At 48.8% G+C, this 15,060-nt stretch overlaps 1 protein-coding gene across 1 annotated transcript in view; it reads left to right on the top strand.

Annotated features, from left to right (window-relative positions):
* Positions 1–15,060, top strand: part of LOC142839674 (aldehyde oxidase 2) — a 71,194-nt gene that overhangs the window by 20,317 nt on the left and 35,817 nt on the right. Inside the window, exons 11-18 of the mRNA XM_075955901.1 lie at positions 3,365–3,516; positions 4,275–4,368; positions 6,657–6,766; positions 8,127–8,311; positions 9,386–9,572; positions 11,574–11,666; positions 12,868–13,037; positions 13,906–14,020. Coding sequence (XP_075812016.1) covers positions 3,365–3,516; positions 4,275–4,368; positions 6,657–6,766; positions 8,127–8,311; positions 9,386–9,572; positions 11,574–11,666; positions 12,868–13,037; positions 13,906–14,020 — 1,106 coding nt within the window. The remainder of the gene's footprint in view (positions 1–3,364; positions 3,517–4,274; positions 4,369–6,656; positions 6,767–8,126; positions 8,312–9,385; positions 9,573–11,573; positions 11,667–12,867; positions 13,038–13,905; positions 14,021–15,060) is intronic.

Here is a 15,060-nt window from a genome sequence, read left to right as displayed (position 1 = left end):
CTCCCAGTTCAGAAGCCCCACTGCCCTGGCTACTCTCTTCTCCAGAGCAGGGATGGCCTTGCCCAGTGTGGTCCCTCAGCCAAAGGAAAGCCCCACAGACTATGATGTCTGAGTGATGCGCTGTCCCTGCCTTGCTTAAAACTGAACCATGACTGCCCTCTAGTGGCCACCAGGAAACTTCCTGAGGTGCAGGGTGTGCACTGAAATCAGCAGTGTCCAAACCAGCACGCCCCCTCCCCCACGCCGGGATCAAATCTCTGTGGCGGACAACGCCACTTGGTGAAGGTTTCTTTAAACTACGCGTGCGTCCATATCCCACCCACGGTTGGTTCGGTCTGTCTTTACTATGGACAGTCCCGGCATCACTGTCTTTCTACCTGATGGGCCCACGCGGCACAGAGTTAAATTTTATTTTTTTATTTCTTTTTTTTTATTTTTCCATTCAAAAATTTACACTTCCTCCCCTCCTCCCATTCCCCTCCTGTTTCCCACTCACCCTCCTCCTCCCTCCTTAAGAGAGGGCAGGGTACCCAGCCCTGTGGGAAGTCCAAGGCCCTCCCCCCTCCATCCAGGCCTAGGAAGGTGTGCATCCAAATAGACTGGAGTACCAAAAAGCCAGTACATGCAGTAGAAACAGGTCCCAGTGCCATTATCGATGGCCTCTCAGCCCTCCCCCATTGGCAGCCACATTCAAAACTCTGAGAATCGAAACAAGTTAAAGAGCTTTCCAACGCCACCAGAATGCAAGTTAAGTTCTGTAACCAGAAAGAAAATCAAACAGAAATCCTGTGGAGAGGAAAGGCGTATGATAAAAATGGCCCAGATGGTCAGTCTGGCCTCAGCTGGAGTCTGAACTCTTGTGGGGACAGAGCAATAGAGCAGGCAGCTGGCATTCCACGCCCCAGTGGAGGGTTGAACGGTCTCTTTTTACATCTGTGTGAAAACCAGAAGCAGGGAGCAGGGTGTGGCGGCTCATGGGCTCACGCCTGTAATCCCAACATTTGGAACGAGGGAAAACGAGGATCATGAATTCCAGGCTACAAGCTTCAACTGTCTCAAAACCAAAAACAAGCAAAAAGCCAAAAGAGGTGGTGATGAGCCACTCTGGTCTCTGTGCAAAACCTCTGGCCTAAATAATAGCGAGATGTTTGTGTCTGGTTTCTTCCCCAACAAGGACCAGGGCCTTCTTAGGGACAAGTCATTTGCTCTGCTAGGCTCCTCCAAAAGTATGGTAGGAATTTGGGGTTTGAGCTTTAGTTTATTGTTAAAAAGACTTTTTTTTTTTTTTAGAGGCACAATCTCCTTAGATAGCCCAGATGGGTCTCAAAACCATGATCACCTTGTCTCGGCCTCCCAAGTTCTGGGATCACAGGCATGCACCACTGTCTCTGGCTACAGAAAGTAAGGAGTAGGTGCCAGTCAAACTCATAGGGATAAGGAATCAACAGGACACTGGTGGGGAGGGGGTCTGAGATAGGACCGGATCTCGTTAGAGCATCTTTTGATGAGAGGCTGGAACAGGAAACAGATACTTCAGGCTGACATTCTGGAAAGGAGGGATGATTTAGTGAACAGTTTTCAGGTGAGATTTGTTTGGCATGTGGATAATAATAATAATAATAAAAGCTGCTAGTCTTCTCCCCTCCGGGAAGTGAGCTGAAGTTAGTGAAACAGGGAGAGAAATGGGATGTGTTGGCAAAGACAGAGAAATACTGTGTCAAGAATATTCAATATTGATAAAATATAGCTATGTAAGAGGGTGGGGTACCCTCAAAGATGAATCAGCAAGAGAAAAATCAAAGCCCAATCTGAAGCCTGCTATAAAAAACAGACTCGGGACTATTAGTGTCCAACGAGCGGGGTCAACTCAAACCTGTACGCTAAAGTTTCATTATGAAAACTGAGAGCAGTAATGGATTCATTTTAAAAGGTCAGCTCTGGGCGGATTGGGTGACCACACAGTTTCCTGTATTGGTTTGACCCCTTTCCTCCTATGGAGGAGAAGTCCTGACACTCTTGCTCACACCCTGCCAGTCCTCACGGGTGTCATTCCAACCGCCGTCAAAGTGTTGGATTACTTTCTGGTCAGTTGGCAAGAGGCGTGGTCCCAGTCCTCCTGGGTGCTGACCCATGGCTGCCTTCACCCCTTCCTGTGAGTCCCGCACATCCCCACACCCAACAACGCCAACCAATGGGAAGCCTGGGGCAATCGCGTCCTTGGAATGTGTTGGTTTTGATTGGCCTGTGTCCCTCTTGGAGGTTACAATTATCAGAGCTGGAAGATCTGAATCCAAAACATGGCTGATTTTGATTCTTATTCAGGTCTTCTTGGACTAAATTCTTGGCTGTTAAATTTTGAGATGTTGTCATACCAGAGTATACTGAAGGGACACACAGCACGGGGGTAGTTTGCATTAAGGGGCAATCACAGACTATTTCGTCTCTTGGCTCTGTGGAGGCAAGTAAATAGAAACTTGGTTTGTTCGTTACTTGGGTTGAGGATTCATGTGCTTTTGGCTAGAAGTCATCAGGTAGTGGTAGTTCCTCTAGGGAGGTCTTGGGGTGGTGGCATCATGTCACCCCATGACATGGCATCACCGTAAACCCTGTGAGAACAGTGAAGCCAGGGAGAGGTCACCATTTTCCCTCACTTTTGGTCTCCTCCCTCTAATTTGCGCGAAAACTCTTTCCTACCCAAAAAAAAAAGCTTCTGATTTATTTGAATTTGGATCCCATGACCTAGGGATTCGATCTTTGCCACTGTGTTAATGCTGTCAGATTCATTCCCCTCAATCACATAGTAATTCTGGTCACTCAGGAGAATCATGGGAGGCTCTAGTAGAGTCTATCACCAGCATTTCTCTTCTATCTCTATTTCTTCACACCTGTCCAAAGATAAGTGTGGCCCCAGGTCCCATCCCTGCCTACCCAGGAGATTACCTTGGGGCCTTTAAAATCCCTATGCCTGGGACTGGGGAACTTGGCTCTGCTATCTGGGTCTTGCGAGCATAAAGACCTAAGTTTTATCACCAGGATACACCTAAAAAATTTGGGAAAGGTAGGACACCTAGGAATCACAGTATCAGGGAGGCGAAGACAGGCAGACGCCTGGGGCTCATGGGCATAGGCCCAGTTTACTTAATAGGCTCCAAGCCAGTGAGAGACTTTGGCTCAATCAATCAATAAAAATAAGAGAGAGAAAGCCTGACTCCCAGAGACTGACTTAGCTGGTCTGGGAGCTCCTGGTGACCCCCTGAGCAGCTACAATAGAAAGCACCACTAACCAAATGGTAAATGAGACCCCACCGCGGTGATGCCGGCTCTGCTCCTTCCATATCACCGATGAAAACAACCTGTTTTCCAGGACTGACCATCGGTGCCTGCTGCAGCCTGGCTCAGCTGAAGGACATCTTGGCTGAGAGCATCTCTGAGCTCCCGGAGGAGAAAACTCAGACTTACCAAGCTCTCCTGAAACACCTTCGGAGCCTGGCGGGGCAGCAGATCCGGAACATGGCGGTGGGTTTCCTGCCGTCCATCACTGGGCTCACACTTGTTCCTCCTTCTCGTTGAGACATCAAGATAAGCGCAGGAGAAGTAGCATGCCAAACGGGTCAAAATAACAGGCCAACTGACAAATATTTTTAAATCAACAAATGATAGTTAGTGAAATGTTCAGTAAAATTCTGGATGAAATTCAACACCATAGCTAAGCCACAAAGGACATCATGGTCTTGCTAATTTTCTGACAAGTCTATCAAAAAGTCTGATTTAATCTTAGGCTCCATTAACAGAAGTCTAGTACCTAAAGCAAGCTGGGCAACCTTTTACTTTGTGCTAGTCAAACCACAGCTGGAGAACCATTGTCATAAGGAGGGAAACGAGTCTCGGTTGGTTTTCCAAACACACATACACGTCATACATCTGTTGAGCAGTGTGGTGGACATCCTTGCAGCCTGGGGAGTCTGCAGAGAACCTTGTTCTTTGTGAAAACTCTCAAGACATTCCAGATGACCATACTCACGAGAGCCTACCAAGGAGAGGGTGACAGTTGCATTTAGGGGTTGGAAGCAGAACCTAAGGAGTGGTGGGGGTCAGACAAACCAAGCGTAAGAGCTGCCTTCTAATATTTATGGATCCCCGAGTATCGAGGATGGCCAAGACTCCTCTTGAGTCTTCCAACACCCTAAGAGGATCCGAGGCAGATGTCTATAATCTTAGGCAGGTAGAAGAAGGTAGAAGACCTGAGACACTAACTAAGCTGTCTCTCTCCTCAGACCTTAGGTGGACACGTTATAAGCCGGCATTGCTACTCAGACCTGAATCCTATTCTCTCTGTGGGCAAAGCCACCCTCAACCTGCTGTCAGAAGGTAAACTGTGTTCTGAGAAGTTCTTAAAGAGTTTTTTGTCTCTTTTCACTACACTCTTTGGGTTTTATTTTTGTGGTTGTTGTTTGTTTTTCAAACAAGATTTCTCTGTAGCTTTGGGGCCTTTCCTGGAACTAGCTCTTATAGACCAGGCTGGCCTTGAACTTACAGAGATCTGCCTGCCTCTGCCTCCTGAGTGCTGGGATTAAAGGCGTGTGCCACCACCGCCTGGCTATGCTTTTACATTTTCTTAAAGAATTTTATTGAATAGTAGCCTGGATCACAGGCTCTCAGTTCACCAGCAGGGAGTCCCTGTCATGAAGAAAATACATTGTAACAACAGGCAGAGGTACTTCCTGTTGAACACACGCGCACACACACACACACACACACGCACAACCATATGCTCAAAGTTCATGTGTTAGTTGATGTGTTCTTGCTTGACCAGGGGTGACAAGAGCTGACTTGAGCGTAGGGTTCAGAGTGCTGGCGAGATGGCTCAGAGGGTGACAGGACAGTCTGCTCTTATCGAGGACCAGAGCTCGGTTCCTAGCACCCACACTAGATGGCTCACAACTGCCTACAACTCTGGTCCCTGGGGGACTCAACATCTCTAGCTTCTCTGGAGACCAGCACTCATGGCACAGACCCACAGAGATGGACAATTATGTGTTATATATAATTTTTAAAAATAAAAACCAATCTTCTAAAGAAAAGAGGATGTGATGGGGGAAAACGGCTCCGCAGTTAAGAGCGTGTCCCGCTGTGGCGAAGGGCCTGAGTTTGCTTCCCAGCACCCATGTTGGACAGCTCACAACTGCCTGTAACCCCAACTCCAGGGAATCGGACCTCCGTGGTCACCTACATTCACACAAACATAACCACATATAGATACCTGTACATAATTAAATATAATAAAAATAAATCTTTTTGAAAAAGAGAGTGAGGTTTGAGCGTGGTGGCGCACACCTTTAATCCCAGCACTCAGGAGGCAAGGGAAGCAGGATCTCTGTGGGTTTGAGGCCAGCCTGGTCTACATAGTAAGTTCCAAGACAGCCAGGATTATGTAGAAAAACACTCTATTGAGGGTGAAAACACTAAAGGGGGACCCAGCCTGTTACAGAGGGTGCGTTCCTATAGCCTAAGGGAGCAAGGCTCCTGCCTTCATTCTACATCCAATCTAAGCACACACACACACACACACACACACACACACTACCCTCTATGGCACTCTCCTTCAAATACCCCTCCTCTTCCTTCTGGACTACCTGACCACCCACCCAATGTTCCACCTCTGTCCCTCCCACCCCCTCAAGAGATCTGGACTACTGCCACCTCCCAGGCGCAGGGATGCAGAAGCAGCAGCCACACCTCGCTGCTGCCTGTTTGATGTCACTCAACTGCTGGGAGTTCTGAGGGGGTGGGGAAGAACTTAGGGGCTGAGAGGCGGGCCAATGGCCTTCACTTGAAGACTGTTAGGAGGGAGGGCACAGAAGGTTAAGGATGCTGGCTGACCCAGGCTTTTCTCTGAGGTCACCAGGCCTGTAGTTTGGGATGACTCCAATTTAACCCACAAAATGGTCAAAAAACCAAGACTCTAGGGATACCAGGCTGGTGAGGTCCCTGCCCAGGGCCTTCTGCTATGGTTCTACTGGATGTTTACTGTTGATTTACAGTTTCTGCTCTCCCAACTCTGCCAGCGCTAACGCAGACCTCCGTCACTCCAGAGGTCTCAACTCACTGGCATAGCAGCAAGACAGGTGGACAGTGATCAGAAGGGTTTTCCACCCAGTTACAACAGTACTGGCATTCTGCCCAACACCAGTGCCAACTGTGCAGAGGTGGGGGGAGGGGTGGAAATAGAACTCAAACCATCCCTCGGCTATGGTCTGATCTTTTCAGGGCACATCCTATACCATAAAACATGCAATCCATATGTTAAAGCCAGAGGATAGTGCTGTGGTCCCAAAAGGGCAGATTTGACAAGCTGTTCTTTAAAGGTGTCTGTGTGTCAGGAACACAAAACTGCAGCGAGCGTGGTCTGAACTCTGCTAGCAGCAAAAGTAAATCCAGTGCTAGCTTAAGTTTCACTGCAGCCTCGACCTCAGTTCACATCCTTGGCTAAGGATGAAAACGCACAGGGGTAGCAGGCACGCACAGTGGAGGAAAAGGGGACGCCTTAGCAGAGTCACTCTGAGCAGAGGGCACACATCTCCACTGGCAGCCAGCCTCCGAAAGTACAGATCCGGTTTGCTTTCCTCCTGACCGCAGAAATGCCTTTCTTTCCACAGACGGCGCTCGGCAGATTCCCCTCGATGGATCTTTTCTTGCTGGGTTGGCGAGTGCGGACCTGACGCCAGAGGAGATTTTGACATCTGTGTACATCCCTCACTCTCGAAAGGTAAGAAACCGGGTGGTTTGTTTCTCCCAGTTAGACTGGAGCCCGGTCACCCCTAATGTCTGAAGCCAGGTGGAAGGAAAATAACAGTGTCCCCTGAAACTGTTTCCTGACCCGCCACAAACTGGTTCAGCCACAAGCCTCTGGGACTGTCCTGAGCAAGTGGCTCCAGGATGTGGATTTTGGTGGTTGCCGCAGCTGTGGGGTGTGACCGGCAGAAGGCCTGTGGCCACGCTCCCCACAGGCAAAGGCTCCCTGGCTGAAGATGGAGCTTCTCTACCTGACACACAGGAAGCTGGAGTCCTAGCTTGGCTTTCCCACCCCCGAATTCCTGCCAACCCCGAGAGCTCTACAGAAACACATGGCCTCCAGATGTTCCCTGACCCAGCATACTGGGCTGCTGTGGTCACCCAGCCAACTATGGAGGGGGCCTAATGCCCTCACTCTCTGTTCCTTAGGCCTCTCTCCGAAGCTGTGCTTGACTCCAGAGGAGTAGCAATACTACACACACACACACACACGCACACACATACGCACACACACATGCAGACACGCACACACATGCACGCACGCACGCACATACAAAGCAGTGGCAGGTCATAATGACGTCTTAAGTTATGTCCCAGTTATGGATGGTCTTTGAGTCCTCCCTTCAGAACAGAAACTTTGACGTGCCTTCCCATCCAAAAGTGCAAAGGCAGAAGCTAGCAAACTGGTATAGCATTGGGCTGGAGAGAAGGCTCAGCAGCCAAGAGCACTTACTGCTCTTGCAGAGGATCTAGGTTCAATTCCTAGCACCCATGTGGATTCTCACAACCATCTGTAACTCTAGTTCCAGGGGATCTCACAGCCTTTCCTCGCCTTTATGGGAACCTGGTATGCACATGGTATACAGACATCTACCTGCCTCTGCCTCCCGAGTGCTGGGATTAAAGGTGTGTGCCACCATACCCAGCTCCAACTTTTTTTAAGGGTATCTGGAGAGATTCCTCAGTTAAGAATACTTATGCATTTACAGAGGACCTGGGTTCTGTTCCCAGCACCTACACAGGGCACATAACTGTCTGTAACTCCAGCTCTGAGGCCTTGCATGCCTTCCTCTGACCTCCAAGGGTTCCTGGACACATGTGGAGCAAATAATTCACAAGGCTTATATGCAAAAATTAAAATATAAATAAATGAATTTTTTTAAAGAACATTCTCACTCTGCAAGAAGGCAGCCCAAGAGTCTCTCATTTAGCCAACTGCCCTCTGTGTCCCATTACATCCGTCTAAGTGATTAATTAGTTAGAGGCACCAAGAGGGAACCCAGCTCTTTTATCCTGACGTATCCGATATCCCTGAACGGCTTCTGTCTCCGCAGTGGGAGTTTGTGTCTGCCTTCCGGCAGGCCCAGTGCCCTCACAACGCTTTGCCTGACGTGAATGCTGGCATGCGAGTCCTGTTCAGCGAGGGCACAGACACCATTGAGGACCTGAGCATCGCCTTTGGTGGGGTGGGGCCCGCCACCGTCAGTGCACACCGATCCTGCCAGCAGCTCCTCGGCAGGTCAGTGATGAGCGCTGTGCTTTAGAGGGAGCCTTGATGATGGGAAAAGCGAATTGACCCTGACAGTTGTTGATAAACCCAGATTTATTGGGGAAAAATATCACTGCTTGTTCCTTCTTTAATTTTGTTGAGTTAATTGTAATTGAACGTTTCTCTCCTGCCCACCTATTCCCAAACACCTGGCAGCTACTTCCCAAATAATTGACCCAGAGGTTTATATGAATTATAAATGCTTGGCCAATAGCTCAGGTTTATTACAAATTAGCTCTTACTTTTGGGGTTTTTTGTTTGTTTGGTTGGTTGTTGTTGTTTTTTGAGACAGGATTTCTCTGTAGCTTTGGAGCCTGTCCTGGAACTAGCTCCTCTAGACCTCGAACTCACAGAGATCTACCTGCCTCTGCCTTCCCAGTGCTGGGATTAAAAGCATGCACCACCACTGTCCGGCTAGCTCTTACTTTTAAGTTAACTCATATTCCTTATTTGCGCTTAACCACGTGGCGGTACCTTTATTACCATGGCACGTTCATCTCCTGTTCCCTCTGTGTCTGGCTGGAGAGCCCGTACTCCACCCTTCCCATCATCCTAAATTTGGTCACCCTGCTTGTACTGCCTGCCTGGCTATTGGCTGATCGGTGTTTTATTAAACCAATTCAAGTGACAAATCTTTGCAGTGTACAAGAGGATTATTCCACAGCAATTAATTCCACGTTATTTGGCTTCAATTAAGCCACTTTTTTGGTGAGAGACACAACAACAGCCCAGGCCTGGGTCCATTCAGCAAGTGATGTTTTTCTCAAAAATGTCCCTTTTCTCCTGCAAAACTCAGCGGCACTCTCCAAGTAGCCCCTATTCTGTTCTAGAATATTCTGATTCTGGAACACGCTTGCAGTGGGGAAGGTTCCTTTCTCACACAGCCACGATTCCCGTGCCTCTTGGAGCAGATTCCCAGGTTTTGATTTTTCCAAACACCTTGTTAACACGATTTCTAAGGAAAATCCTGGGAACTCTAAAATGTCGGTTTCTGTGTAATTAGACCGCCCTTTAACCTGTCCTTCTCGCCTCCCACGGTACCAGGCACTGGAATGCGCTCCTGCTAGATGAGGCTTGCAGGCACCTTCTGGAAGAAATCTCGCTCCCGGGATCAGCTCTAGGAGGCAAAGTGGAGTTCAAGAGGACTCTGATGGTCAGCTTCCTCTTCAAGTTCTACCTGGAGGTTCTGCAGGGACTGAGGAGAAAACTAAAGCTGTCTTCGGAGTCAGCCGTAAGTACGGTGGAGGACAGTGACGACCGTCCTCACGCGTGGTCATGGGCTCACAGTTCTGCCGCCAGACAGCCTCGCCCAAAGTGCCATCGGGAAGCGGGGTGAAGTCTCCTGACTCACCCCTGTGATCCCAGCGCGCAGGAGGCTGAGTCAGGGAGATCACGATGAGTTCAAGGCTTGCCTGAGCTGCAGAGTGAGACCTGTATCAAACTGAACAATAAATTAGAAAAGAGAGGCACCGTCAGAGTTGGTTCCTCCTGAGCGCTGTGAGGCCCTATTCCATACCTTGTGCATGGCTTCTGGTGTCTTGCCGGCGACCTTGCCGGAATCAGCCTGCCATTGCCTTTACACAGAGCTGCCCCCGTGTGAGTGTTTCGGCCCAAACTTCTCCTTTCTCCTTCCAAGAGGACGCCAGCCATAATGACAACCAATTCTAATTCCCCCTCCCCCACCCCTGCCGCCATGATCACATCCCATCCTGTTTGGAGAGGTCACACGCTGAGTTTCTGGAGGCTTGGATTTCAACATAGCGATCCAGGAAGATGAAATTCAAACCATAATACTGGCTTCTCTCAGCTCCTTGCTGCCAGGAGCTCCTAACTTAGAGGAACCAATTATCCTGTGGGGAGCCTGTTATCATTGTCTAGAAGCCCTTGATCTGGGGTAGTCTTTGTCAGCCCAGCATTCCTCCTGGGATCTGGCCCTGACGGAGCTGATAAACCACCATCAGCTCTCAGTGTTTATTGTGCCCCAGCACAGAAACGGTACCCAGTCTCTCTCTCCACTCTGTTTTTTTTTCTCTTAAAATAAACTTTATTGAGGCATAATTTACAGTAACACAGGAGACAAATAATAAATTATAATGTAACCCACCCATTTTAACTTAGTACACAAATGTCTACCTGTGGAGCCCAACGCTAACTAAATGTAGCACATTTTCATCACCCCGAAGAACTCCCTCGCCCCCTCCGTGTCCTCATCCCCACCCCGTCCAGACAAACACTGGTCTGCTTTGTGGACCTGAGGCTTCAATTTGCTTAGTCTAGAATTTCGTAATTAAGATGAAATATAACGTCAAATTTTTATGCTTCAAAACATCGAAAACATACGTATATGAATACCTTGATGGCTTCGTAGATTTTCTAATTGCAACCTTCCAGAAGAAGTTAAAATATTCACGGCCACGCTTGTTCCCCCTGCCTTGCCCTCCCAGTCTCAACCTTTCCCTGACTGCGAGCACAGGTCTCACCCTTCCCTATACTCTGTTCCTCAGCCACCCCTGCCCCATGGCCACTATCCCCAAAGATGCTGTCCCCAACCTCTGAATTTGAGATAGAGACCTGCACTTCATTTCTCAGTCAGGACACCAGAGTGGTCTTCCTGCCTCAGAAAAAAAGATCCTGGAACAAAAACATTCAGATTTTTCTTCATTTTGTGAACTATAGCTTCAAACTTATTCTGGGATGACTTATCCAGCCTAAACACACACACACACACACACACACACACCACCTCCGAACTCACTGGTAGACCTTACACACACACACACACACACACACACAACCTCCGAACTCACTGGTAGACCTTACACACACACACACACACACACACACACACACCACCTCCGAACTCACTGGTAGACCTTACACACACACACACACACACACACACACACACACTACCTCCGAACTCACTGGTAGACCTTACACACACGTACACACACACACACACACACACACACACCCCACCTCTGAACTCATTGGCAGCCCTTCCATCCAGGGACATGAAGATCAGATTCAAACCAGTCAGTCATCCAAGCTCTGGCTTGGATAGGGAGTGAGAGGGTACCAGGGTCATAAAACGTGAAACCCTGCGGGGTGGGGGGTAACTAAGCTGCCCCATGATACATTAGGAGCCATTCCACATAATCCAAACCCAGCTCGATCCAGACTGACCAGTCTATCTCTAACCAGTCTGTCTCACTGTGCTGAGTCTTTCCAGGACAGCCAGCGCTATCCAGCGATTGCAAACCGGTTCCTGAGTGCTCTGGAAGATTTCCAGGTCACACTACCCCAGGGAGTCCAAACATACCAGGTCAGTGCCTTTGAGTTCACTGAAACCCACACCGATAGATAAGCTGATAAGAAATCGCTATTCACAGGGAGTCAGGAGCCTCTGAACCCCAAGAGCTGGCGCTGGAGGAGCACAGGACTGCTCCACCAGAGGGATTCGAGGGCAGTCGTCATCTCTTTAAAGAGATGTTCTGCCGGGCTTTGTTTAGTGCCTACCAGAGCCCAGGGGCTCCGTCTCTAGCCGGAATTGCAAATGTTTAATCAGTCAGTAAATAAGAGACCTGCAAGGAAGGATGACAGCTTAGAAACGAGCTGTTCTTGCTGGTACACAGCCCTCCCCTCCCTACACACACACACACACACACACACACACACCACTGAATGAAAAATTAATAAATAAAGGCATGACACTCAAAAATGTGGTTGAGGAGAAGGTTTACTGTAGCTATGAGGGAGACCTCAGCCAGAGGCATCTGGAAACATCCAGACTAAACCAGGCCATAGGGGTGGAGGGGGGAGCACTCAGAGAGAAGAAGAGAGCTGAGAGACCAGAGCCAAGACGGCTGAGGTTATATAGGAATCAGAGAAGCTGGAGGAGGGAAGTGAAGCTTAGGGGCTGGAGGAGTTGGGGGCAGGGAGGTGCCTGCTGGGATGAAGCTGTACTTGTAAGTAGGGACTGAGGGAACCTGGAGGCCAGAGCCTGCTACATTATATAGGCTCCTCACTTAGCCATTTGTCCTGCGTTTGAGACCTAACACACACACACACACACACACACACACCAGTGCAGCCCCAGAGAAAAGCTCTAGAACAAACTCCACATCAATCTGGGTCTGGAGAATTCCTTTCCCGTTCCCACCCTCTGCCAGAGGCCCCAGGAGTCACCACTCAGAGTTCTTACTCAGAGTTTGGTCTGTCTTTATGAGGCATGCCATATCATGGAGGCTTCATATCGTTGGAAGGGTGAGCAAGCAGGACAGAGAGGCCGAAATTGTCAAGCAGAGGGGAGGGATTCAGGGCTACCACAGATGGAGGAAGCGGAGGGTCCATTCACCGATTTCAGAGGGGTTGCCACACAACTGAAATGACATCATGACGAGGTCATGATGCTTGTCATCCCACCGGCTCCACCGTTTGTCCAAGGGAACTGTTCTGCTATGCCCTGAGCCACCCAGGCCAACTGAGCTGGAAGGTTCCTGGTCTAACTCTGCCTTGCTCTGTAGAGAGTGGATCCCCGCCAGCCTCTCCAAGATCCAGTTGGCCGTCCCATCATGCATCTGTCAGGTCTTAAACATGCCACAGGGGAAGCCACATTTTGTGACGACATCCCCAGAGTGGATGAAGAACTTTTCATGGCTTTGGTGACCAGTACCAGGGCTCATGCAAGAATCATGTAAGTAAAGGAAAACTTTTCAAAAACCCTTTTAAAGGATGCCTCAACTGTGCCCTCTTCTGCAGTGAATGCCCTGACCCAGAAAGCCCCACAGGAGGAAGAGAGCATATCTAGAAATGACCGTCGGGGGGAAGAGGGAGCACAGGCGCTGCAGATATAGCTCAATCAGTGGACTGATGGAACAATACCATGCGCAAAGCCTGGGGTTCGATCCCAGCACCATATAAAGCCAACACAGCTGTAAACCCTGTAATCCCAGCAGGTAGAGGCAAGAGGATCAAGAGTTCAAGATCCTCCTCACTTACATAGCTAGGTCCAGCTCCAGGTGGACTACATGAGACTGTCTCACACACACACACACACACACACACACACACACACACAAGTTATGGTTCCTTTGTTTGCCTTCTAAGTCATAAAACCTCATGCCCGGCAGCCCCATGCATGGCTCAGAGCCACTCTGGTAACACAGTTCATGATTAAATAGGAAACAAATTCTGTCCCACGCTTCCAAAGTCTTGTCTCCATGCTCCCTTCAGCAGCTAAGTGTTACCTCCTGGCCCTGCAGCAGGTCTCCCGGATTCTACTCCGTGACTGGTTGTTCAGGCTGGATACATTGTTCTATGTTTTCATTTTCAAGGATACTAGATTCTACTCCATGACAGTCCACGCTGGTTGTTCAGGTTGGGTACATTGTTCCCTGTTTTTATTTTCAAGGATACTAGATTCTTCTCCATGACTGTCTGTGCTGGTTGTTCAGGCTGGATACATTGTTCCATGTTTTCATTTTCAACAATACTCTATGCCTTCCCTTGGCTTGGAGGGAAGTTTGCTGATGTCTCCTTCTTAATCGTCTCCTTACCTTCAGCTCCATCGATTCATCTGAGGCCTTTGCCCTACCTGGCGTGGTGGATGTGATAACAGCTGAGGACATTCCAGGTGCCAATGGTGCCAATGATGACAAGTTATTGGCTGTAGATGAGGTAGGAATGGGACATGTTTCCCCAGATGCCTGTGCGAATCGTCACCCCAGGACCCCTGGAGGTCAACTGCCCTTGTCTCGAGGCCTTTTCTACTACTGAGATGCAGAAGTACCAGGGCCCTGGCTCCTCTCTACCCTGATGCCTTTATCAACCTTGCCTTTCTGAAGTTAGGAAATAACACATTAAACAAAAACGAATCGTAAATCTGATTTAGCCACTATGTGCTTTGGGGTTTATTTACTTGATAAGGAATTGATCCATATCAGAAGAGAATGCTCTAGAAAGATCTAGAAAGGAGGAGGGGGGACCAGAACTCTCACGAGGTCTCATTCACTTTCACTCGCTCTGTTTTTATTAAGTCATCTTGGCTATTGCCGACCTTATAATTCCAATTCAACAATCATTTACTGACCCCCCCGACTTAGAGCCAGAGCACCTCAGCTTCTTTTCCTGCATTTCCAACTATCTTGGGGTCCACCATCTTTAAGGGAGGAATGATCATAGCATGCTTCACCGTAGCACAGGAGTTAAACAAGTGGATACCAAGATGCCTGTCACAGAGGTTGGCATAGGAAGACTCTCACTGAGTTCTAACTACTCTCACATTTCAGTGAATCCCACACACTTTCTCCTCCCCTCGTGAAGATCAGTGGGGCTTTCTGTTTTGTTTGGTTAGGTTGGTTTTTGTTTTTGGGGGCTGGAGAGATGGCTCAGTTCTTAAGAGCATTGGCTGCTCTTCCAGAAGACCTGAGTTCGATTCCTAGCACCCACAAAGCAGCTCACAACCATCTCTAACTCCTGTTCCCCAGTATCCAGTGCCCTCTGCTGGCCACTGTTGGCACTACATGTATGTGATACAGACAAGCAGGCGAAATACCCACACACATAAAATAAAAATAAGTAAATCTCAAAAATATCTTCAATTATTATTATTATTAAATTTTTACCCAAGTACATTTGACTCCAGTGTGGCTATTTCTGTTCAACAAGGACATCGAAGATGCCAGCCCCTGGTGAGGTTGAGTCTGGCTTCTGTTCTC

Source organism: Microtus pennsylvanicus, chromosome 22, assembly GCF_037038515.1.
Source record: "Microtus pennsylvanicus isolate mMicPen1 chromosome 22, mMicPen1.hap1, whole genome shotgun sequence".
NCBI lineage: Eukaryota > Metazoa > Chordata > Mammalia > Rodentia > Cricetidae > Microtus > Microtus pennsylvanicus.
The sequence above is the reverse complement of the archived record's forward strand: the minus strand, read 5'-3'. Positions and strand labels throughout refer to the sequence as shown.